Source organism: Chiloscyllium punctatum, chromosome 2, assembly GCF_047496795.1.
Source record: "Chiloscyllium punctatum isolate Juve2018m chromosome 2, sChiPun1.3, whole genome shotgun sequence".
In the NCBI taxonomy this organism is placed as follows: Eukaryota; Metazoa; Chordata; class Chondrichthyes; order Orectolobiformes; family Hemiscylliidae; genus Chiloscyllium; species Chiloscyllium punctatum.
The window spans coordinates 30,877,726-30,903,286 of record NC_092740.1 but is presented as its reverse complement, the minus strand read 5'-3'; the positions used below and the strand labels follow the sequence as shown (position 1 = coordinate 30,903,286).

The window sequence follows — 25,561 nt, the reverse complement described above, 5'->3', positions numbered from 1 at the left end:
AAAAGGGCCATATCATTGATAAAATTATTTGAGGATGGACACAAGTATGAAGCCATAATGGCAGACCAATAACAAATGCATGTTTTAGATATAGTCAACATTAATGCTATAACCAACAAAGCACCAACCAACAAGACCTATACCAGGGGTGTTTTGTCACACCTAACCAAAAGCTGCCCGTCTTTTCCTCATTATTATAAAGCACAGGTTACCAGGGGACATTGAACCCAACTAACCTGCACATGTGTCCGCAAACGCCAAGCCAGGCCCCACAGCATAGGCAACTGACAAAATGGTACGACATCATGACACAGGCAGCAATGGAAGTCTTGCAAAGGTGCACAAATACAAACATAATGATTCAGACAAATAAAAGAAATGCAAATTTCAGAAGATGACTAAGCTTTCCATACTGTTAACCACATATGCCAAGTTGACCAGAAGCTTTTACAATGATTAATATTGTAAGTCCTGAGAAGATTGGAGGATGCACACTAAAATCTAGAATCAAAGGAACTCTCACCAACATGGCACCACTTCACATCCTGAAAGACATGTACCTCAGCAGTGTAAACCTCAATTAATGTATAGCCTATGAGAGACAATTTCCACATGTAATAGATCACCAATTCCATGAATTGGCAGTGCCAATATACAAAAACATCTTGACTTCCCAAAATCTTTTGCCTTGTGGATACCAACAGTCCAGTATGTCTATCAGTGTGCACAATTTTCAATACAGTCACAATTCATGAGATTCAAGTAACTATCACTGTGTCAGAAGAGGCCAAACAAGATGCAAGTGAATCAATGATCTCCAAGGAGATCGTTTTGAAATAATCTGTAGAAACAGAATCAGAGCTGTTCTGAAGAGTCGTATCAGACTTGAAAAGGTTAACTGAGTTTCTCTCTCTGGAGATGATGCTCAACTGGTTATGTTTCTTCAGCATTCTCTGTGTTTGCTTCATATAAGGTCATCATTAATTTGCAGTTACATTGCAAAGGAACTGAAGCCAGCTCAGTTAGATTACTTACAGTGTGGACAACTTGGTTGTCTTGCAGCTGACACTCAACATTGGCCCAACAAGTCCACACCGCCCTCCGAAGAGCAACCCACCCAGACCCATTCCCCTACATTTACCCCTTCACCTAACTCTACGGGCAATTTAGCACAGCTAATTCACCTAACCTGCATATTTTTGGAGCGTGGGAGGAAACCAGAGCACCCAGAGTAAACCCACGCAGACACGGGGAGAATTTGCAAACTCCACACAGACAGTTGCCTGAGGTGGGAATTGAACCCGGGTGTCTGGCGCTGTGAGGCAGCAGTGCTAACCACTGTGCCACCATGCCACCCACAGTTAGATAAATAGAAAACCAATCAGGGATAATGAGAGTGAGGGAAACCATTCCGACAATGATGATTATGTGCCAATGTTGAGTGTCAGCTGCAAGAAAACCAAGTTATCAAGTATGTACGACAGAAAACACGTACCTTACCCAATGGGTACATAATCAAGTTGTCAAATCAAACATTACAGAGTCATACAGCACAGAAACTGAAACTTCGGTCAAATCAGTCCATGCTGAACATAATCTCAAAATTAAACTGGTTCTGTGTACCTGCTCCTGGCCCATATCCTTCCAAACCTTTCCTATTCAAGTACTTACCTAAGTGTCTTATAAACATTGTGACTGTGCCCGCATCCACCACTTCCTCAGGAAGTTCATTCTACATGCAAACCAATTCCAATGATGTTAAAAATCACACACCAGGTTATAGTCCAACAGGTTTAATTGGAAGCACACTAGCTTTCGGAGCGACGCTCCTTCATCAGGTGGTTGTGATGAAGTCACCTGACGAAGGAGCGGCGCTCTGAAAGCTAGTGCTTCCAATTAAACCTGTTGGGACTATAACCTGGTGTTGTGCGATTTTTAACTTTGTACACCCCAGTCCAACACCGGCATCTCCAATTCAATTCCAATGAAGTTTTAAATGTTAGTTTTGTCAATTATGTTTTATCTGTTTGTATAATTATTGAATTGACAACACATGCCTGGATATAACTATTTGGGTTAGGCTTTTATCTTTGGAGAAAGGGGATATTGTGTTATATTTCACAGTTACTCAGCCTTTTTGTGGGTGGTACGGTGGCACAGTGGTTAGCACTGCTACTGCATAGTGCCAGAGACCGGGGTCCAATTCCTGCCTCAGGCAACTGTCTGTGTGGAGTTTGCACATTCTCCCCATGTCTGCATGGGTTTCCTCCCACACTCCAAAAATGAGCAGGTTAGGTAAACTGGTTATGTTAAATTGCCCACAGTGTTAGGTGAAGGGTCTGGGGAATGTAGAAGAATGGGTCTGGGTGGATTGCTTTCGGAGGGTCGGTATGAACTTGTTGGGCTGAAGGGCCTGTTTCCACAATGTAAGTAATCTAATCTAAGAACATGTTCCTGAGATCATTTATACATTACCGCACAGACACAAGGTCTCTAGCTTACTTTGAATCACTTGACGCTCTATGGGATCTACTATTGCAATGCAACAGCTTAATATTAGCTCAGGCATGTATGTAATATTTGCACATAATAGTTACCATTTTTGTCTTTTAGATTGCTCAATACTAAGATAGTGACGTCCAGTGGCTTATGTATTCAATAAAACATCCTGATGGAGACAAACTCACAAGAGACTAACAGCTTAAGGGAATGGACATGCAAATAACTACACCAAACAAGCAAACAAACATACTTGCCACTATCTCCCATCAACCTCGTTGTGTGCAAACTGGATGCAGTATTTACCTAAATGATAATTGAATGACTCCACTGCACTTCAGGATATCAAAGCATTTTATAAATGCATGTTCTTCCTTCCTTTATTAAATGGCTACTAGTCAGTGCCCCTAATGACCTGGGACTGTCACACTAGTTGATGTTTACCTGCTCAGTTGTTATGCATGGCCTCCGTTTAGTTGGAAAAACTAAAATCTGTATTTCCTTGCCTGGCTCCATGAGGCAACCAGAGACAGACATTCAATTCACTCGTGTCAGTCAGTGCCGCGAATCTGCAGGGAGTTTGAACCAGCTGGGTTACAACTGCACCGAAACAAATCTAACAAAAAACAAATAATGATAATGGCTTGAAACAGTATTCTCCAGAGGGATTGGGGTACAAAATACCCTCATTAAAAAAAAGTAGAAAAATAACACTCCCTTCACATCATTAATTCCCTCTTCACAATAATATGGTTAAGATGGAAGAAAATAGACTACTTCCATAAATATTCAGCTTACCCTCAAGTACTTGACAGGTAAGGATATACTTCTGAAGTGCAGTCACACAGAAAAAATTGGTAGTGAATGTGTATAAAGCAAGATCCTCCATAAATCATGGAGGCAATTGAAGGAGACATGGTGGCCAGGCTTCTGAAAGAACTCAAAAACAGAAATTGTTGTAAAATCTCAGCAGGTCTGGCAGCATCTGTGGAGAGAAATTGGGAGTTAAAGTTTCGGGTCCAGTGACCCTTCTTCAGAACGTGCTGAGATTTACCAGCAGGTTTATGTTTTTGTTTCCTATTTCCAGCATCCACAGTTTTGTCATTTTTTTTCTGAAAGAACTCCCGTTCCATTGAATAATGCTGCAGTATTATCGTCTCTTAAGCAGGTGAATTAGGCTGGAGTTAACATCTCATTTGAAATCTATCACCCTTAAGAATACAACACTCCCCCAGCACTTACATTATTTGGTCAAATCTGTGGCAAATCTCGAAACCCAAGCCTGAAATAATCAGCATTTTGACTCCAGCATAGCTATTTGATGGGGACGAGAGGAGGTCTTCAAATCTATAGCTCAATGAAAAAAATGGGTTTCATATTAAATCGTGAACATAGGGATGGTGATCAAGGACCTAAGCATAAAAGGACAGGCCAGGTTTGATCCAGAACATTGAAGCTAAAGGCAACTACACTTGTGTTGTCAGATCTAGAATCCATTGGAAGTGGAAGTTATTTTTTAACAAGTATTAGGACTGCTTGAGCTGGATTTTATATTGAAGACACCTCATTACAGTTTTCTTAAGAACTACAGCTTAACCATTCTGACCAAACATCAGACGTAACGTTAAATGCTTGTTTAGTACTCCTGTGTGTGGAAATATATACACAATTATTGTATAAAGACAGGGTTGGACATTTTCAACAATGCGTTCTTTCCATTACAATATTTTCCCATGATAGGAACTACAGTGAATGTGCACTACATAGAACATAAACAATGTATATTTAGTTATTTATAAACAAACTGGGAGTCTCCTCTTTCATGGGTGACTTGAAGGATACAATCCCGATGAAAGCTCAAAGCCTTGAATTGTTAAACATTTATTTCTCCTCTTCCCACTAATGCTGCCTGACCTGGATCAGTTTTAGCATTCTCAGCTCTGAGATAGAAGCTTCTGACCAGACACTTAAGACATAGGAGCATAACTAGGCCATTTAGTCCATTGAGTCTGCTCCACCATTCTGATGCTGCCTGGCTTGCTGTGTTCTTCCAGCCTCCTGGCTGTCTATCTTCATCACCCATCATTCTATTATGGCTGATAAGTTTCTCAACCCCATTCACCTGCCTTCTCCTCATAACCCTCGATCCCTTACCAATCAAGTACCTATCTATCTCTGTCTTAAAACACTATTTGATTTGGCCTCCACTGCCTTTTGCGGCAATGAGTTCCACAGATTCACCACAGTCTGGCTGATGAAATGCCCTCTCATCTTATTCTAAAGGATTGTCCCTTCACTCTGAGGGCGTGCCCTCAGATTCTTGTCTCTCCTACGAGTAGAAATGTCTTCACCTCTTCCACTCTATTCAGGCCTCTCAGTACTCTGTAAGTTCCAATCAAATTTCCCCTCGTTCTTCTAAACTCCATCAAATACAGACCCACAGTCCTCAACACTCCTCATATGACAAGTCCCTCATCCTCAGGATGATTCTTGTCAACCCTCTCTGGATGAACCTGAACACCAAAACATTGTTCCTTGGATATGGGGCCCAAAACTGCTCACAATATTCTGAATGTGGTTTAATCAGAGCCTTATTCATCCTCAGAAATACATGTCTGCTCTTGTATTCTAACATTCTTGAAATGGATATTAACATTGTATTTGCCTTCCTAACATACCAATGGAACCTGCATGAAGAACCTTCCTGAAGAAGGGCTCATGCCCGAAACGTCGATTCTCCTGCTCCTTGGATGCTGCCTGACCTGCTGCGCTTTTCCAGCAACACATTTTCAGCTCTGATCTCCAGCATCTGCAGTCCTCACTTTCTCCTAATGGAACCTGCATGTCAACCTTAAGACAATTCTGAGTAGTACTTCTTAGTCCCTTTGTGATTCAAATTTCTGAAGCATTCCCCATTTGAAAAATAGTCTACTGCCATGGACTGGTTGGACCAAAAGGCCTGTTTCCGTGCTGCATGACTCAGTGACTCACACTTTCCCATATTCTAGGCCATCTGCCACTTCTTTGCCCACTCTCCTAGCCTGTCCAAATCTTTCCACAGCCTACCTGCTTCCTCAACACAACCTCTGCCCCTTCATCTACCTTTGTGTCATCTGTCAACATAGCATCAAGACCCTCAGTTTCTTCACCCAGATTATTAATCTATAATATGAATATTTGTGGTTCTAATGCTGATGCCCATGGAACTCCATCCTTATTCTGCCTACTGCCAATCAGTCAATTCTCTATCCATGCCAGTACCTTGCCCCAATACCATGGCTCTTATCTTATTTATCAGGCTGCTGTGCAGCACGTCATCAAACAGCTTCTTGAAATAGAACTAGATCATATCTACTGGCTTTCTTCTGTAAAACTTGCTCATTATCTCCTCAAAGAATTCTAACAGTTTTGCCATGCATGATCTCCCCTGGACAAACTGCTGATTCTGCCGTATTTCACCATGCAAGTTATTCTATCATTTTTGCTGAACCCTCCCCCCTTTAGCTTTATTCATAATTTTCCATGCAACTGATCCTTCAGAGGCACTGCCTATCACAATCATCATTCTTTTTGTATTTGTGACTTCTTAAATAAGTTCATCTACAAATAAGCAATGAGCACTTTTGCTTGGCCCAGTGGCAGCATGAGCATTTCTACATCAGGAAGCATTGGTTTCCACTCCTGTAAGTTATATCTTAATCATGACTAATATTTTCAAATATTATTAAGGATGTCTTTTGGATGATGTATTAAATTTTGGCTCTTACTACTTAGGTGGATTCAAGGTGGCATTTTTAAAGGTGAAGAGATTTAACCTGGTTAAATGAACGTTATCATTTTTCCAATACCAAGGAACCAGATTACCCAGTCATTTGGTGTTCACAAATTAGACATTTATTTTGTCTAATTTAGTTAACAGGCTAATAAATAAAGGTATGGTGGGACAACCCAGCCCTGTGGAATGCCCTTCCACACATCAACTTTAACATACATCGGATGCCTTAGACACCTTCATGAGCAAGTCATCAATTTGAGGAACTCACATTGCTACAGTGCCACTATGGAACTGGAGATGTTTGTGGGGATCTTGCTGTGTGCAAAGTTAATTGCAGCGTTTGCCTACCTAACAAGAGCGACTACACTTCAATGTGATTCCAATGGCTGTAGCAGCTTTGCACATCTAGAGTATATAAAAGAAGCGATATATATGCAAATTTCTCCCTTTTATTCTTCCTTTTTTAATTAAGGATCATTTCAAGCTTGAATGAAGAGATGCAGATTGAAACCACGTTAGAATCTAATGCATCAACAAACTTAGATAAAGTTCATTTGTTAAGATTTTAACAAAGGCTTGTGTCTTTGAATTAGTTATTCCTGCCATGCAAAAAAGAGAAAGCATTTCCTCGGAATGCAGGAACTTTTTCAAATTTTGTTGAAAATTTTCTAACTTGAGATTTCCACACAAACCATTTGAAAACACAGGAGACATGTCATCCTGAACAATTAACAAAAAAAATCATTGCGAGCATAATTTTAACTGTTTGCTCGTAGCACTAACCAACAGTGTTTGTTATACAGTTATATACAAGTAATAATATACTGTACTGTGAAACAAAATGCCATTAAGGGCTGCTACCACTGTCCTCCACAGAGTTCTCAGTGTTCTGGACTGCATTTGGGGTAAACAGGCACTTGGCACATCGATAGAGAGATAAAACTCTTAAGTGAGTCATTGCAAACTAATGGAATAAATCTACAATGAATGCAAGGAGCTAAGTCTATAGGTAAACATTTAATTTAACCAACTTATAATGTAAGTTAGATCAACTGATTAGGATAAAAATATCAAAAAAAAAGCTTGTTTGACAATACATAAACCTTACCTTTTCATGCAGAAGGTTATGCGTGTATGGAATGAGCTGCAAGAGGAAGTAGTGGAGGCTGGTACAATTGTAGTATTTAAAAGGCATCTGGATGGGTCTATGAATTTGAAGGGTTCAGATGGATACGGGCCAAGAGCTGGCAAAAGGGACTAGATTAGGTTAGGATATGTAGTCGGCATGGACGAGTTGGACCGAAGGGTTTGTTTCCGTGCTGTACATCTTTATGACTCCATGACTCGAATTAATATTGTCTGCAATGTATAATCTATTGTAGAATTACGATCAAATTTTAATTTATTGATGAGATCAATGCAGATAAAGTTGAAATTAAAGAGTTATAGAATTGAGTTATGTAGATAGTAAGTAAAACATTTAAACTAACCTCCGTATAAAACAATGCTAACAACGAGAAAATAGCTGATAGGTGAACAGGCTCAAGGGGCTAAGTGGTCTACTCCAGTTCCTATGTGAGTAGTTGGTAACTGGCTGCCGATGAAGTAGAAGAATGGCAGGGCAACTCAGATCTGTGGACCACAGAGAGTTTCAGGATGTCATGGACGACATATTGACAGCTGAAAGTGCTCAAGTTCTGGGTTTTGCAGCTTGAACACCAAAGACTGTCACTGGAGGATTTTTGGAGCTGGACTACATATAGTTCACTTGAACAGCAAACTGGAAATTGGGAGGTTGGACCGGTTTGTTGCGGAGAATACACCAGTTTTATTGTAAGAACTCAATGCAAAGTGAAACTATGTGGTGTTCACTCATTGGTTACAGAAGTATTTGCAACTTTTGGGAGAAACTGAATTTGACACTCTAATGAAACATGCTGGCATCAGATGTCATTGAATTAAAGAAACTACCAAGCAACTGCTTGTGGATTGGTTTGAAGTGAGTGTTTGTCACAGAACTGCATAGGAAAGAGTGCAGTTGGATTCAGACCTCCAGATTCCCTTTCTTTGTCTCTGAGTGGAACAAACTAGCATTAAAAGACTTTAAAACAAAAACTTGTAACTCAAACAAGAGGCCTAGGCCCAACTGACTGGCTACAAAATTAAGCATTACCACAGTCGTCAAATATGTGATGTCATCACAAAAAAAAACAAAAGAACTCTGAGAAAGTCACCTCAGAGCCCCATGTGGTATGGACTCTTTAGCCACAGATTGTTCCTTTTTCCTATGTTTTTCTAGCCATGATCTTTCTGAAGATTCGTTTGCCTCATCTGTCTTGTTCATCCTATTTGTGAATGAATATGTGCGTGCTTGAATAGATTTTAAAAGTCTGGTCATTAGTAATTAATAAATTTTTGCCACATGTTGGAGGATAGGTTCATTATAAGTGATTTTTTGTTTTCTTGATGAGTTACAAAACCTGGTGTGAGCTTTGTGTATTGTAGATAGTGGCCACAGGTAGACATTAACCATCCTAGAGGTTAAACTGGATATATTCCATATATGTGACACTATCTGTATAATGGGGCTTGTTTTCCAGTGTACTTCTCCCATCAGGATCATGACAACAGAAATGGATTGAGTGACTGCCAGGCAGACTGAGTCCTGTTGGCAGTGATAATTCCTCTAGGGACGACAGCCAGAGCCAAATCCAGAATGCTCAGCTGTACAGGAGGGGAGGTAGCAAATTGGGAAAGTAATATGGATTGGGAATTTGATAATTACGGTTAATTAATTATTTATTCCTGGTGCCACATTCTTATCAAGAGAGAATTAGCACAGCACAGATGAATGCATCGTAAGAAATGGTCACAATGGAAAGTTTTAGGCTCCTGGAAGATTGGGACTCACCCTGGAGGATGTGAAACATGTCCAGGCTAGCCAGGTTTACTGCAACAGAGCTCGGACCAATGTTCTCAGGGGGTGATTTGCTATCGCCACTCCCCCGTACCTCTTGATTTACTGAGAGTCCACAGATCATCCTTTTCTGCCTTAAGTGCAGAAGACAGTGCAACATCCACATCCCTTCAGAGTAAAGAACACCAAAGCTTTGCAATGAAGAAATTTCTCCCCATTTCAATCGGAAATGATCATCTCCTGACCAAAGCTATGGAGCGGGTGGAAACAATTTCTCAGCATCTACCCTGTCAAACCCCTAAGAGTCTTGTGAGCTTCCATAAGATTGATTTGCTCTCTTCTAAACTCCAGAGAATAAAAAGGCAATTCACTCAGTCTCTCATCATTGTATGCCCTTCATGTCACATGGGCCAATCAGTTTTAGATATGGAGACCCAGAGCTGTGTACAGTATTTGAGATGGTGGGGATAGCTGGGGGCGCCAGTATCTGGGAGAATGAGAAGTGCCAGTGGGTGTGTCTTGAGGGGAGGGGTGTTGTTGAGTAAGTTTAGTGGGGTGGGGAAGTGGGGGTGGTGTGTTGACTGTGGTGCCATGAGCAGGGTCAGGGGTGGAAGAGTGCCAGGGAGCAGTGAGTGAAAAGTGCTGGCAGTGCCGAAGGCTGAGCCAGGGGAGGTATGACAGTGCAGGGGTGGGAGCAGATTTGGGTGTGCTGACTTGGCTAACCAGCATTAAATATAGATCAAAGAAAACAGCAAAAATGATTAAAAACAAAGGGTCTGTCCTCAGCTCATGACACGAAAGGGTTCATGAACTCACTAGATTTGCACCTTGGTACTCAATCACTATAAATGTCTCAGAGGCCTGATTAATATCACTTAAATTGGACCATCAGAACCATTAGAAATTTGAACAGGAGTAGACTGTTCGGCCCCTCGGGTCTGCTGCACCGCTCAATAGCATCATAGCTGATCCAACACTCCTCCCTTTCCCCGTAACCCTTGATTCCTCTACTAATCAAGAATCTATCTATCTCAGCTTTAAATATACACATGGACTCTACCCTCATGGCTCACTGTCGCAAGGAATTCCAAAGACTCACAACCTTCAGAGAAGTAATTCCTCCTCATCTCAGTCTTAAATTGGTGACTCTTTATTCGGAGTCCCAGACTCTCCCATAAAAGGGAAATATCCCCTCAGCATCCACGCTGTCAAGCTCCTAAGAAACCTACATATCTCAATGAGATCACCTCTTATTCTGCTAAACTCCAGTGAGTACAGTCCTAATCTGTTTGGCCTTTGAAATAGAATGACTGCTCACTGATTGCTGCTATCCCATATGGTAAAATAACTGCATTTCCAAGGTATTTTTGTCAAGTGCTTTAGAAAGGCACTATATAAATTTAATTGTGTTTTTTTATGCCAATGACGTTGTGCCAGGATATGGTCACGCAGGCACTTGTAGGCATCCAACTCAAAGTAAAATGAAGGCTATCCACTTGCAGAGAACCTCATGCCAGAGTCTAAAGGTGAGCTAACCCACAGTCCTCACATGACCACTTGGGTGTCCTGAAGGGTTGGGCGCAGTAACCTTTGGACCTTAAACAGCAGCAATCTCCGATGTCTGCATTGCATCCGAGATCTTTGAGGATTTTGAAATCATGCAGCAAAGATAATGGTTAGATTTGGATTCTGAAGGAGTCAAAGGGACATTTGATGTAATTGACCTGCACCCAGACAACGGTGAATGAGAGAAAGGAAACAAACCGGAGAGTTTTTTCTTGCCTTTGGCAGACTTGATGTTATGGAAAATTGCACATCCGCAGCACATAATTTTCCTTTAATTTTAGTGGGTGGAAAATGACGGGCTGGGAGAGTGCAATTCCCCAACAAACAAATACAACAAGGTAGAAAAACTATCTTGTAATGTTTACATTCAAAAATTGCAGTCTATCTACCCAGGTCACTATTACTTTTTAAACCTGCTGTTAAAATCTGGGAAAATAATACACTTTGTTTCATCAGTTAGGATATAACAGCAGTTCAATTGTGCAACAATCCTGCAACAATAAACAGCTGGATGGAATTAATAGGGAAAGAGTCTGTTTAATAACTAACTTTTTGACCTCTCGCAAACAAAACTCCAATCGATACCATTCATTTGGTCTTTCGGAAATGTCTGGCATCTCCATTCATCAAAGAGTTTGAATGAAACAAAAGCATACAACAACTTTGAATTGTTGACTGAGTCTTGGGGCCAATCTGAATGCACACTTCCACAGTGTGACAGAAATGGTCTGCCATAAAATGGCTTCTGACTTGATTCCCATTTGCACTGCATGAGTGATTATAAAAACTGCGTGGATTTTTAACGTGCGGGTTTCTCAATGTCATCAATAGTAGGCTAAAAGAAGTGTACTGTCTGTGGCAGGTTGCACTTAAACACGGTGGTAGGGTCACTATCACTGCACCACAAGATCCTCCTGCCAGATAGTTCCCTGAAGTGATTCGTCAAAATTATCTGGCAGAATGCCTCATCAACCACAATATTCCAACAAACACCAATGTGCGGATTTGCTAATAGTGAGATTCTTACAGATCCTTCCCGCACATCGGATATCACTCCTCTCCTGTACGGCCTTCGCAAAGACAATAACCATCGTCCACCTCCTGTTAGAATGTGCCTCTGTAATAAACATTTGGGAAGAGATACAGTGGTTTTTGTTGAGGCTCACCCCCGAATAGCTCTGGAACACAGGACTCTGGGTTCTGTGGCTGGTTCCCAGGGATGATCACTGACATAAACCTCAAGTTTTGTTGGAGGACCAACTTGGAGAATGACCCCCTTTTGGTTTACTCTCAATCTGTTGGTCCTTCAGTGCAAAGAGGGCATGGGTTGGTTGGAATGGCACAGATGTAAGCTCTGGTCAAATGTACTGTTTACCGTGTCAATGATGGCATTCCAAGGTCCTGGAATAGCTGCCGAGGGCATATATTGAAGCTTGAAGCATCAATTAGAAAGGTTCATCAGGGAAAGCCACTGCCTAAGGCCAAGCTGTCATTGGATGCTAACAGGCTGAAAGCCCATGTGAAACACCTTGGGTTGTACACACCAGAGAATGACAAGTGTCGTAAGTCACCTCCTAAAGTGGATTGGAAAAGGTGGATCTACATTGCAACTTATGTTGTGTCAACTTTGAAGTTTTCTTTCTACTTTCACGCAACATGGGCATCCCTAACTGTCCTCAAACTGGATTGCTCACTCGGGCTGATTTACAAGTGCAGGCCACACTGTTGTGGGCATGGAGTCATGAATAGGTTCGACTGGGAAAGGATGAAGCATTTCCTCAAGATCACCACTTTATCCTCAATTTCCCTGTAAAGATATGATGTTCGTGTACTTGTGCAAATCATATGAATAAGGTATACTTTTGGGAAACAAAATGTCTTCTTCAACCAGAACATCCAGGTTAGGACAAATGATTGTTAAGTTGTTGATGGAATATGAGGCCAGAGAGGAAACAATGGGAAACTGAGCACGCATGAGAGCTGAGAGGTCGGGAATGCAATGAGGTGTTGAGTGTGGAATTAGCGCTTAGAATTTTGATGTTTTTAATTTACATTAACGAGCTGGATACCAAAAGTAAATGTTGTTTTTCTGATTTCCTGAGAGCAGGAACACTAGTCAAGACAAAGGATGTAGCAATAGCATCTGGGTTTGGATCATTTATGCGACTGGTCAAGTGGCAAATTAAATTTCACGTAGCAAACCGTACGGTATTGCACAAAGGTCACAAAATGTGGAAATTAAGTGTACAGTAATCAGCACTGAATTAGCACAGGGAAATTAGAAAGGAAATAATCGAGAGGCACGTCACTTTCAATCTCTCAACAGTGTGATTAAATATGCTAATAGTGTTCTGCAATACATCACCAAAGCAGAACAGTACAAACAACAATTGGTCATGCTCAAGTTTCACAGTGCCCTGCATTGCAAGATCACAGTGTGGTGTCTAGCTCTCAGCACACATAACAAGCAAATCGACATGAATTGGGAAGGGATACAATTGTATCTCAAAGAGGTGAGCTGTGGGTCAAAATTATAAATACTTCAGATCTATTGTTTAGAAAGAAGGTGATTAAGGGGTTAATGGGATCTTGTTGAGGTACTTATCAAATATTAAACCACGCACAGATGAGCAAGGATGATTCAAAATATTATTTCAAAGTCAGAAAGTAAAACCAGGGGACTTTGTGGAGGGTATAAAATATTCAATGGTGTAGACAGACAAGGTAAACTCAGAATATTACTTCAAAAAGTGTGTCAGAAAAAGACATTCAAAAATCATGGATTCAAATTAAAGACAAGGAAATAGAAAACATTTTTAACTGAAACTTCTGAAGGTAAATATTTTTCAAACCCTTCCCTCCCCTACCCCTCACTCCAGCCTCTGCTATTCATTCTGAGTGTGCTCTGTCTAACATTCCCTGACTTATCAGCATTTCCAAATTCACATCTTGTTAATAAAATATCCAAAAGCAGTGTCTACAGGGCAGTAAGCCCTGAAGCTACACTACCAGTCATATTACAAAAACTGGTTGCTTTAAGCCCTCGCTGTTCCTCTGAGATTCTTTGATCTGGGGTGGGATAGGGGCAAGGCCTAAGGCGCACTGTTACCTGACTGGTTAGTTCACCACTCATTGACAGAGGAAACTGAAACATTCAAACACATGAAAAAGAAGTAGGAGTAGGCCATGCAGCCCCATGAGCCTGCCCGACCATTCAATGAGATCATGGCTGATCTGATTGTAACCTCAAATCTGCATTCTTGTCTACCCATCCCCAAACACCTTTCACCCCTTGCTTAACAAGATCTACCTACCTCCGCCTTAAAAATATTCACGGACTCTTTCCCCTCAACCATTTCAGGAAACAAGTTCCAAAGATCCTTTCAGCACATCACCCATGAATAAAAATGAGAACCTGTGCCAATGTCTAATCCCATTATGCCAGAGTGCAACATTAAACAGCTCTTTCCCATTGTTTCTGGTATGATCCCTTCAAGCCAGCCTGATTGTGTGCAGTATGTTAGCCAACGGCTGATGATTTGCGAAGAGCAATTTCTGTCTCTTGCGCTGATCCATAATGGAGATTCTATGCACCATGACAAACAGGAGACTTCCCATTTGAGCTCCCGCCTGTTTCTCAAGCTATGATGTTAGAATTCCAGTACTTACCATTTACCATTTACCAGTTCCAGGATCTAGTTCTTAAAGAGACACTCTTGTTATATTGCAAAGTTATCAGGCTTGGTCCAATGGTGGCACTGTCATCTCCCTATTGGTGGTCATGTGTTCAAGTCTCACTCCAGTAGCGTGAGCACATAATCTAGGTCGATGTGATACTGAGAGGGTGCTGTATTGCACAAAGTCCAAATTTCTGAATGTGCTGCTAGTCCTAGGCCCTATCTGCTCTCTCCAGTATATTAAAAAAAACTATACCTCTGTTCAAAGCAGTACAAGGAAGCTCTTCTGATGGCCCTGGCCAATGTTATCTAGCAGAGCAATTCTTGGCTATTGCATTCCTTTATATTAAACGGTGATTTAATTCCAAAAGTACTTAACTGATTGTAAAAATATCAAAAAGAGCCTGAAGGATGATATATAAATGCCAGTTATTCATTACTTTCTTTTCAGGTAATTTGCTTGACTGTCACTGATTTCTCATGCCAGCCCGATACGCTAGTTTTTATGTCTCTGTGCATGAAGGAATGCCCAGCTTGCAAACATTTAACCTCGAAACACAATATTTCACAAAATCACACTTGCAAAATAAAGACAGGCAGGATAAAGAGGAAGGGCAGGGTTACAGTGAATATGGTCAGAACCCACAACAGCTCCAGTCAATGATTGCATTTCCTTCAATCTCAGGTTTCTCAAAGTGATTTCATATTTTAATCTGATTGCTGATGGTGAACCCCTCCCCAAGTCGCCTTGGTGACAGACGTACTCTGCAAAATGCCCAATCGTTGGAAACAAAAAGGCACAGACTTAAAACAGCGGCAGCAAAGTCTGCACAATGGATGTGTTATCCACAGTCAAGTTAGAAATATCATCAAAACACTGCATCGTCCCCCACTAGTGAGCAGAAATCTGCAGCAAAGTAGTGTGTCTTTTTCTTTCCAAAAGGAGCGAAACCAGATTCGCACCAGGCTCCCAGTTCTGTGGTTAAGATAATAATAGTCATGCACTAAAATAAGTAATCACTGCATTCCCAGAAGAGAATTAGATTGCAAAGAAAGAAAGAGAAAACAGCCAAGAGTGACCTGACTGGGGTTTTTTATTGCGGGCTCCATTCAGATCGAATACATCCGACAGCGTTGTATGAAAGAATGCTTCAATGGTTTATTTCCTCAAACAGCAAGCCAATAGCTGTGTAAGATCTTCTTGATTTTTGAAGCATCTTGTTTAACTGCAACAGCTGGCAAATGCCAACAGGCTCCAATCGATTTTTCCTCGCATGCGTTCCCCTCGCTGCCCGCTGAAGGAAGCCTCATTGGCTCTGCTGGAGAATTCCCACATCTGCCTGTACCTGGCAATGGCAATCCTCAGCTAAATATGCTAAGCCAAGGCAGCGGGGGAGCGGAGCAGTTAGGGGCGAGTTATCTTGTCTGTAACTCAGATCTGAATGTGCTTTCACAAAATGGGGTTAGTACTTGACACAGCCCTTAAAGGGTCAAGTGACAACAGGTTGGAGGTCAGTCGTGCACTCAGATAGAGAGAGGAGGCTTGCCGTGCAATAAAGCTTCGTGTTAGGAATCAATGCAGACAAAAGAGCAGTTTAGTAAGAGGCTAGGAGGTTAATTATCAACTAGATTGGTGCTCCTAAGTCTCTTCCAGCTGAAAGTATTGCTCAGAAGTAAGAAGGTGCCAAGAGACAGGAGGAGCTGATAGATGCAGGCAATTCCTTACCATTACTGGCCACACACACTGTGCCTGAACTGGCCTGAGCTAGATATGAATTTGCATTGTATTCCTCATCATCTGTGTCAGACTCATGAGCCGGCTGAGTGTTGTTGTTGCCTAGCAGCCGTCTTTGGTTGCCATTGGCATTGGGCGATGAAACTGGGGAACCAGACTGCGCAATGGCTGATGGACTGGACGAGGAAGAGGAGGATGGCATGGGAGGACCTGAGGAGAGATAAAATGAGGGTTTTGATATGTGATGGTTAACGATAAAGCTTTATTTACCACTATCAAAATCAAAAGATGCATAAGCGAGGTATTTAAAAAGCAAAATGAATAGCAATGGATTCCAACCCTGCCAAGTGAAGAAACCAATTTGCTGCTGTCCTCTGGTGTTATGCAGATCAAAATAAAAAGGTTTAACATGATAGAAACTTTCTGCATGCTAAACTCTTCTAGAGAATGTTTTTAAATTCTGAAGAACAATAATAAGCTAACTATCACATACATTAGCTAGCTTCATTAATGGTGCAATAATGGTTTCTAATGAACACATAAAGATGGCATTTTCTTTTGACCTCTGTGGACATAGTCAAGCTCAGGCATCTGATCTTGAAGGTGCTTTTCTCTTACTGGGCTTTTTGCTCCTTGTCCTGGAGAATAATTTCTGCAAGCTGTTCCGCCTGACTCTTCCTCATTGGACAGTCATATTTGAGCCCCACATACTGTACATTTTTGACGCTAGGAGGCCTCATTGCCAAAGAGTGCAAGTGCAAGAGGGCTAACCCCAGGTAATCAGTTTGCTGTAAATATCCCCAAAACGAACTGCAAGCGTGGGGGAGGCGGGCACCTGGTACTCTCCGCTCCCCTCAATGCAGGAGCCAGTGGACACACACTGGGGAGGGCATTCTGATGAATAATTATCAGGAAACAAACAATCAGTGTATGATTTCAGAGGTCGGTGCTTTGAAGTGTTACTGAGGCTACTGCTGGGCAGTTTATCACTGCTCACATCCTTATGTCAGGGCTAAGTAATGAAATCAATAGCGCATTAACAATCAGCAATTATCATCTCTGTCAAAAGTATTTCAGTCGTTATACTTCTGGAGGCTGCTTGGATGTGGCATGTACATTCAAAAGTGAGCTCTTATTGGGAATTCTATAAAGGTCTTTTAAATATCTGCCCTCCCTTTCCCAGCTTGCGCACACGGTGTCACAACCAGACAGCTGCTCCCGCCATGCTTGCCTGCAGGCAGCCCTTTCTGTGACCCACGTCTGCACACTTCTCTCTCCTACCCCTGTCCACACACTCAAAACATTTAAATTATATGTAACATTTAACCTGAGATGACAACTGTAGAAAGCTTTCATGGTTGAAAGCTGCGTCAAAGCTAAAATAACAGAAACTGCTCTGTATGAGTACAGAAGGCAAGCTTTAGCAAAACAAAAGCATGATGACAGGTTTGATTTAGAGCCATGCAAAAGGGGATCTTGTCCCTTGAGAAACCAGCAGTCAGTACAGATGAGCTCTAAATCTGAGCATGTCACTCCCCTTTAACCGGTTAGTTTAGTGCTTTTGCACCAAGAGCAAAACATTCTGAGCTTCATCAAAAATATTCAAATCAGAGATATATTGTTGTGGAAACAAAATTACTTACAGGCCATTCTGCTATATGTGTTTCATTAACATGGATTTACTGGAATGCAACTGATGAATTGGGGACAGTGTTTCTAAAGCACGATTTTTAAAACGTGCATTGGCTGTAATACAATTACATCGCCAACACTTTAAGCATAGCTTCTAAAGTGCAATTTTTCTATAACACAAGGTTGCACAAGAACACAGCCAACTTGTTGAAGTAAAGGTAATTTTTCTATAATCTAAAACCACATAATTGGCCGATGAAACAAAAGGGCCCAATCACTGCCTCTTAAAGTGAGAATGTAACTATCTTGGCTTCATCCTACCTTTTCAGTCCTTTATCGGTGTCATGTCCTCAAACAGCAATGGACTGAAAGGGATTCTTAGTTTAATCCATGGGATTTTTTGCAGACAGAGTAAAAAGTTTTCTATCTGTTTCGTGAAGTACTGACACGGAGTTTGAATTGTGGCTAACTACTGCATCACCTCACTCAGTGATTGTACATAATATCTGAAAGTAGCTAAAACCACTAATTTCTGATGAATCTCAAGTTTTCTCTGATTACCTGCATGTCATGGCTCTGACTACCATTCTGATAGCTTAATCAGGTGACTTTTTTTATTTTGAATATGAATGCAACAGGTTTTGGTCTCAGTTCAGGATGCAGCCATTTTCACTCCTAGGTGGGCCACACCTACAGAGCGCTGCATTGGCTCCTGCTTGAAGTTTACTGGGACGATGTCGATGCTGGTGAAAGGCATTGAATATCAATCATGTCAGGAGCTTGGTGCTTCTGGTGACCATGGAAACACAGTCTTGGTGTTAAGGCAAAGACTTTCAACTGGTCTCCAGCTGGATACTGAGGGCTATGGAGGCCCTGAAGTGTTTTCTGTTGGGTCCATGAGGGCAAACAATCCTGCTGCTTCTAGGCTACAAGAAACTGGACCAAAGTGATCAAAATGAACACTGACTTTAGTAACTTCTAGCCTGCTGTTGCTCATGACTGCCTTCCGCAGGCAGAACTGATGCCAAAATTAAGTGGGGGCCTGAAACCCCTGCATTCAAATTCCTGAAAACCTGGGATACCGAAACCATTAAAACACAGGAGTGACACAGTGAGTTGTACCCATACGCTATTGGCTTCCATTGAACAGACGGGTTTAAAATTCTGAGTTTTTAGTGTTGGCGTGCAATTCAACAGCAACAGGCATCATAGCGAATGCAGTTCTGGTCTGTGACAGGAGCGCTTCAAAATACAGGCCAGTGCAGAATAATTCAGCCTGGGATCTCCAGCTATCACAGCCACCAGCTCACCAACCTCCCAGCACTATGCCGAACTGCAGCTCTCCCCACTCCATCATGAGCCGAGCTATGCCAGGTCAGATCAGCACAGGCTAAGAATTGCAACTGCTGCTTCAGAGATCTATCCCTTTTGGAAAAGGGAGAGTTAAAACAGGATTCAGCTGATGTGACTGTCAGTCTTGCTAATGATGTGCTGCGGTGCAGTATCCTGAGAATTTCCACACCTTCTCCTCAAAATTACTTCTCGGCCGGGGGCAAAGCTGGTATGGCTGTGTTTAATGCCTGTCCCTAGTTGCCCCGCCCCCACGAGCCCCCTGAATGGATGCTGTGTTTTTTTTTAAACTCGTATCCTGTAGAGTGTTACATTAAGAGGTAGTGAACATTCTGTTTGCAGAACAGATGGCTGTGGTATCAAATCATTTGCCATAATCATCTGCCATTCTCATTTTTAGAAAGTACTTCCTTTGCAGAAAGTGATTTTTGTTTAGCACTTCATATTATGACACAGTTATTGTCCCTGACAGCAGTTTTTTAATAGAAATATATTCAGCTGCAGAATTTACTGCTGTTTTATCACATAACCCAGGCTGTCATTTCTCCTCCACAATTAGTGCACAGAATTACAACAGTTGATCCAAGATCATTCTTACATCCTTTGTTTTAGTGACTGCTATCTCAAGGTCTAATAATTACGTCTTCCCATATGGAATTCAACAGACAAAACAGGCCAGAGATAAAATGCTATTCTCTTTTAATTAATTCACATTTTATTAAATACTTAAATGCGTTTTTGTTCTAACTGCAGTACACTAAAATTGATTGAGGAGTGGAGAAAATAGCACAATAATGGCCGTCTGCCTCAAAAGTAAAGCAATTTGTCTAGCACTAGTTTGCACTAATGAATACACTTCAGGCCACATAGGAAAACGAAGTGCCTAATCTCGTCACGATGAATACTTCATGAGTCTACTTCAATCTAACAATATTTTGACACAAATAATGCTAAGGTGACTGTGCACAAATGTCTCACTCTGAGTTTGCGAGTGTTTGCCTGTGATTCCCAACCTGTGTCTGATGGGCCCATCAGCAAGACCTGCAGTGCGCTTAAACAGAAGCAGCGAGAGAGCACTTTTAAAACAAAGCGGTGAGAGACGGCTGAAGAAGAGGGTACCTGTCAAACTAGACACAAAATGTAGGTACAAGTGGAGAAAATGCATGTCTTAAAGAAGGGAGAGACAGAGACAGAGAGACAGAGACAGAGAGACAGAGAGAGTGAGACAGAGAGAGAGAGACAGAGAGAGAGAGACAGAGAGAGAGAGAGACAGAGAGAGAGAGAGTGCCAGGAGTATGTGTCAGAAAAGGCAGACTTTCTGTGAAATGAAACACTGTACATAAAGGCCAGAGTCAGTGTGCATAAAGAAAGGGGTGAATGTGCGTAAAAGAAGAGAGAAAATGTGCACAAACGGACATGGACAGAATGTGTACAAAAGGAAAGAGAGAATGTGTGCAGGAGAGGGAGAGAGCGAGAGAGAAAAATGTGTGCAAAAGGAAAGAGAGAGAAGAAGAATATGTGCAAGGAAAACAAAGAATGAAAAGGCAAGAGTGCGTGTGAAAGGAGAGACCGTAAATGGGACACAGAATATGTAAAATGAGGGAGAATGTGTGTAAACATGGAGAGAGAGTGACTGTCAAAGGAGAAAGCATTTTAAAAGGCAGGACTGCATGTAAAAGCTTGGAGAAAATGTGTTCAAAAGGAGTATGTGTAAAAGAGCGAGACAGTGTTTGAAAAAAAGTGTTTCTGTAAAAGGAGGGAAAAGTTGTGTTTGTGATCTGATAGATTACAACAATGGAGAAAACCCTGAATGTCACAACATTATTGGATTCCCAATTTAAACCATTAATGCGACGCATTAATGTTTTCTCATCAAATTAAATTATACAGCGTTGTAACCAGCCCTACTTAATATGTTACTACAACAGACAATTTGAAAAAACACTGGAAATTGCACAGTTGAAAGCTAGATCAATACTTCTGGCACAATCCCTTCCAAGCTATGGCCAGTGAGACTCATAACCAATAATCCTTCACTGTCATTTAAAATACTCTCAATTCTTGTGTGGAAGGACATAATTCACAAGGTAATTGTAAAGCTGGGTGTTTATATTTCCAAAATCTGGGAAGACTCCGTATGAAGATCTCACACACCCAGCTTACTACTTTATAAAAACATATAATTGGAAATAGTCTCTTGCTTTTGTACAGTTAACTGCTTCACACTCACCAGATAAGACAGTGGCCGTGAAGGAGAAGGAGTTTTACGAGATGTTTTACATACAGGAACGGATTTACAGAAGCCTTTCATCCGAGACATTGGGGAGCTCGTTTCTTATTGGAGAGCAACCTTCTGCAGAACAAGCTATTCCCCGGCGGTTTAACCAGACAAACATCTTCATTTTATTTATAGTCTCAAAAGGGATGTACTGTACGATGTGTAGTGAGTACATCATCCTGCGCTCAATGACCGATAAACATCAATGTCTCAAGACTGTTCTGCTGAAGGCTTATTGCCAGCAGCAAGTGTTACTGTTGATGGTCAAGCAGCCATGACGGTGATCATTCAGAAAACAGATAACAGAACTACACAGAGTGTGCTGCACAGGAACAGGCCATTTGGTCCATCTAGATTGTACTGATGTTTACTTTCCAGAAAGGTTTCCCTCCATTTGAATCTGCTGCATCACTGCCTTTTCATCGTTCTATTCCCATTTCACTCATTTCCTGTCTAATTTGCTTCTGCAAAGATCTAAAGGACGCAAGACGATGTCTGTTAATTTCTACTTCTTTATTATCGATGGTCATCCAGCATGTGTCACAGACTGATGGCAAACAGGGGGAACCCAGCAAAACAGGTGACAGACACCTAAAGAACGCCTGTAATAGCGATCTCCACACTCTGATCACTCTTTGGGTAAATAAATTGGTTTTCCTTTCCTTTTGGATTTATTACTGACTATCTTAGAGTCACAGAGTCACCCTAAATAGAAACAGATCCTTTGGTCCAACCAGTCCATGCCAACCATAATATCAAACTGAACTAGTCCCATCTGCCTGCTCCTGGCCCATATCCCTCCAAACGTTTCCTATTCATATCCTTAACTACGTGTCTTTTAAATGTTGTAAACCTGCATTACCACTTTCTCAGGAAGTTCATTCCACACGCAAACCACCCTCTGTAAAAAATCTGCCTCCCATTTAGTTTTAAAATTTCTCTCCTCACCTCAAAAATATGTCCCCTAGTTTTGAAATTCTCCATCCTATGGAAAAGACACCTACCATTAACCCTACCTGTAACCCTCATGATTTTATAAACTTCTCCGCTCCAATGAAAAGGTCCCAACTTATCCAGCCTTTCTTTATAATTCAAACCTCTCATACCCAGCAATATCCAGGTCAATTCCCGCCTCAGGCGACTGACTGTGTGGAGTTTGCACGTTTTCCCGTGTCTGTTTGGGTTTCCTCCGGGTGCTCCGGTTTCCTCCTACAGTCCAAAAATGTGCAGGTCAGGTGAATTGGCCATGCTAAATTGCCCGTAGTATTAGGTAAGGGATAAATGTTGGGGTATGGGTGTGTTGTGCTTCGGAGGGTCGGTGTGGACTTGTTGGGCTGAAGGGCCTGTTTCCGCACTGTAATGTAATCTAATCTAATCTCTTCTGAACACTCTCCAGCATAATAACATTCTTTCCTATAACACGTGACCAGAAACTGGACAGAGTATTCCAGAAAAGGCGCACCGATGTCCACTGCAATTCAACATGACATCTCAACTCCTAAACTCAAAGGACTGAACAATGAAGGAAAGCTTGTTAACTGCCTTTTTCACCACTCTGTCTCTATGTGACCCATGGCCTGAAATTTAGAAGCATAAATTACTCCAATGAAAATGAATTGACAGAGACTGCAGGGTGGATCTGCCCAAATTCCTGATAACCAAGTTTAGAATCCAGGGAGAATCCAGACTTCTCAACACAGATGTTCTTGGAATCCCAGAATCCTGATATAAACTGCTCCAGTGACACCATAGTGGGAAATGAGGCTCACAATGTCATATTACTTGAGGAGTGGTAGCCAAAGTTAACAAGATTTTACGCATGCAAATTGCTTAGTTTTAAAGGGCTCCACTCTCAGCACATTCTAATGGAGTTCTAAATAAATATATCAGCATTGTAAATGTTGTAGTGCGTTTCGCAGATCCAAAATTTGAAGTTGTTGAACAGTGTTATTCCAAAGCTTTTGGCAGGAATATAATGACACACTTTATCAAGAGTCTGGAGACCCCTCTAGAAGTCACACCAATACAAAATCTGCTCTGCAAAAGGCATTTTTAAAATCGTTCCTAATACGTAGGCATTGCTGGCATTTATTGATCATGCCAAGTTGCCCTTGAGAAGTTGGTGGCGAGCTGCCTTCGTGAACTGTTGCAGTCCGTGTGCTGTGGGCAGACCCACAAGACAGTTAGGGAGAGAGTTTCAGGATTTGGAATCAGTGACAGTGAAGAGACAACGATATATATCCAAGTCAGGATGGTGAGAGGCTTGGACATGAACTTGTCGGTGGTATGGTTCCCATGTATCTGCTGCTCTTGTCCTACTAGATGGTAGTGGTTGTGGGTTTGGAAGGTGCTATCTAAGTAGCTTTGGTGAATTTCTAGAGTGCATCTTGTAGATAGCATACACTGCTGCTACTGAGCATTAGCAGAGGAAGGAGAGGATGTTTGTGGAAGTGATACCAATCAAGTGGGTTGCTGTGTCCTGTGGGATGGTGTCAAGCTTCTTCAGTGTTGTTATAGCTTACTGGGCAAGTGGGAAGTATTTTATATCACACTTCTGACTTGTGCTTTGTAGATGGTAGGAAAGGTTTGGGGAGTCAGGAAGTGAATTACCCTCTTATAAAAAGGATGCTATAAAACTGCTGTCACCATTTTAAGAAGTTGCCTCACCACATTGATAACCTGGAGGAGACCTTAACAAGGGGAGAACTGGTCCCCTTGGGTTCCATGGATGTGAGGTCTGTGACGGGTGAGCAGCAGACCAGATCAGGATCTGGTCCACTCAGGATCTTGTGTTTCAACAAAGGTCACCCCTCATTGATTGCCACTCAAACAGGGAAAAACCCAACTTGTTCAACCTTTCTTCGTAAGATAAACCCTGACATTCTCGGACTGAGTCAAATGAATCTTCGAACTGCTTCTAATGCAAATATATCTTTTCTCCAATAGGAAACTAAAACTATGCACAGAATTCCAGAAGTGGTCTCAGCAAAGCTGTTTACAGCTGTAGCAAAACTTAGCTAGTCTTATATGCTGTTCCTTTTTCAATAAACACCAATATTTAAACTGGGGAGGGGGGGGGAGGGAAATCAAAGCGATAGTGAGATAGGAGAAAAGGCTGAGGCTGGGATAGTAGATAAGGGGAGCAAGTCTAATAATCAAGGCAGACAAAATCTTGGCAGAGAACAAGGTAAGATTGATAAATCAAACTGCATTTACTTCAATGCAAGAAGCCTGACAGGTAAGACAGATGGAACTTCAGGCGTGATTGTGAACATGGGACTGGGTTACCATAGCTATTACAAAAGTGTGGCTCAGGGATGGACAAGGTTAGCAACTTAATGTTCTTGGGTATAGATTTGAAAGGAAAGATTGAAAGTGAGGGCGGGGGTGGGGGGAGTGGCACTTTTGATTCGGGAGAACATTACAGTTGAACTTAGGGAGAATACTCGCAAGAGATTATGTAATGAACTTATATGAGTGGAACTTAAAAATCAGAAAGGGATGATCTCCTTATTGGGATTGTATTACAGGCCCCCGAATACTCAGCATGAAATCAAGAAGCAAATATGGAAGAAGATCTCAGATATCTGTAAGGAAAACAGGATTGTAATGATAAGAGATTTTAACTTTCCAAACATAGTCTGGGACTGTCATAGTGTTAAAGACTTGGATAGGGGGGGATTTGTTAAGTGTGCACAAGACAAGTTTCTTACTCAATGTGTAGATGTGCCTACTAGAGGAGTAATACTTGACAGAACAAGTGACTGAGGTCTCAGTGGGAGAGCACTTTGGGGCAAGTGATCATAATTCTGCTAGTTTTAAAATAGTTATGGAAAAGGATAGAACTGATCAAAAAGTTGAAGTTCTAAATTGGAGTAAGGCCAATTTTGATAGCATTAGGCAGAGGAGCCAGTTCAGAGGTAAAGGGACGGTTGTGAAGTGGGAAGCTTTTAATAATAAGATAACGAGAGTTCAGAAACAGTATGTTCCTGTTAGTGTGAAGGGCAAGGCTGTAGATTGACAACTAGAGAAACTGAGGCTCTGATCAAGAAAAAGCAAGTATTTATCAATAGACAGCTGGGATTGAGTGAATTCTTAGAAGAGTATAAGGGCAATAGGTGTATACCTATGT

At 41.5% G+C, this 25,561-nt stretch overlaps 1 protein-coding gene across 20 annotated transcripts in view; it reads right to left on the bottom strand.

Moving 5' to 3' along the window:
• Positions 1 to 25,561, bottom strand: part of LOC140495521 (teneurin-3) — a 2,480,372-nt gene that overhangs the window by 274,447 nt on the left and 2,180,364 nt on the right. For 15 of the 20 annotated variants that reach the window (XM_072594601.1, XM_072594600.1, XM_072594605.1 and 12 more), the window contains one exon: positions 16,161 to 16,379. The exons of the other annotated variants lie outside the window; for them this stretch is intronic. In XM_072594601.1, the coding sequence (XP_072450702.1) occupies positions 16,161 to 16,379 (219 nt within the window). The remainder of the gene's footprint in view (positions 1 to 16,160; positions 16,380 to 25,561) is intronic. 20 annotated transcript variants of the gene reach the window in all.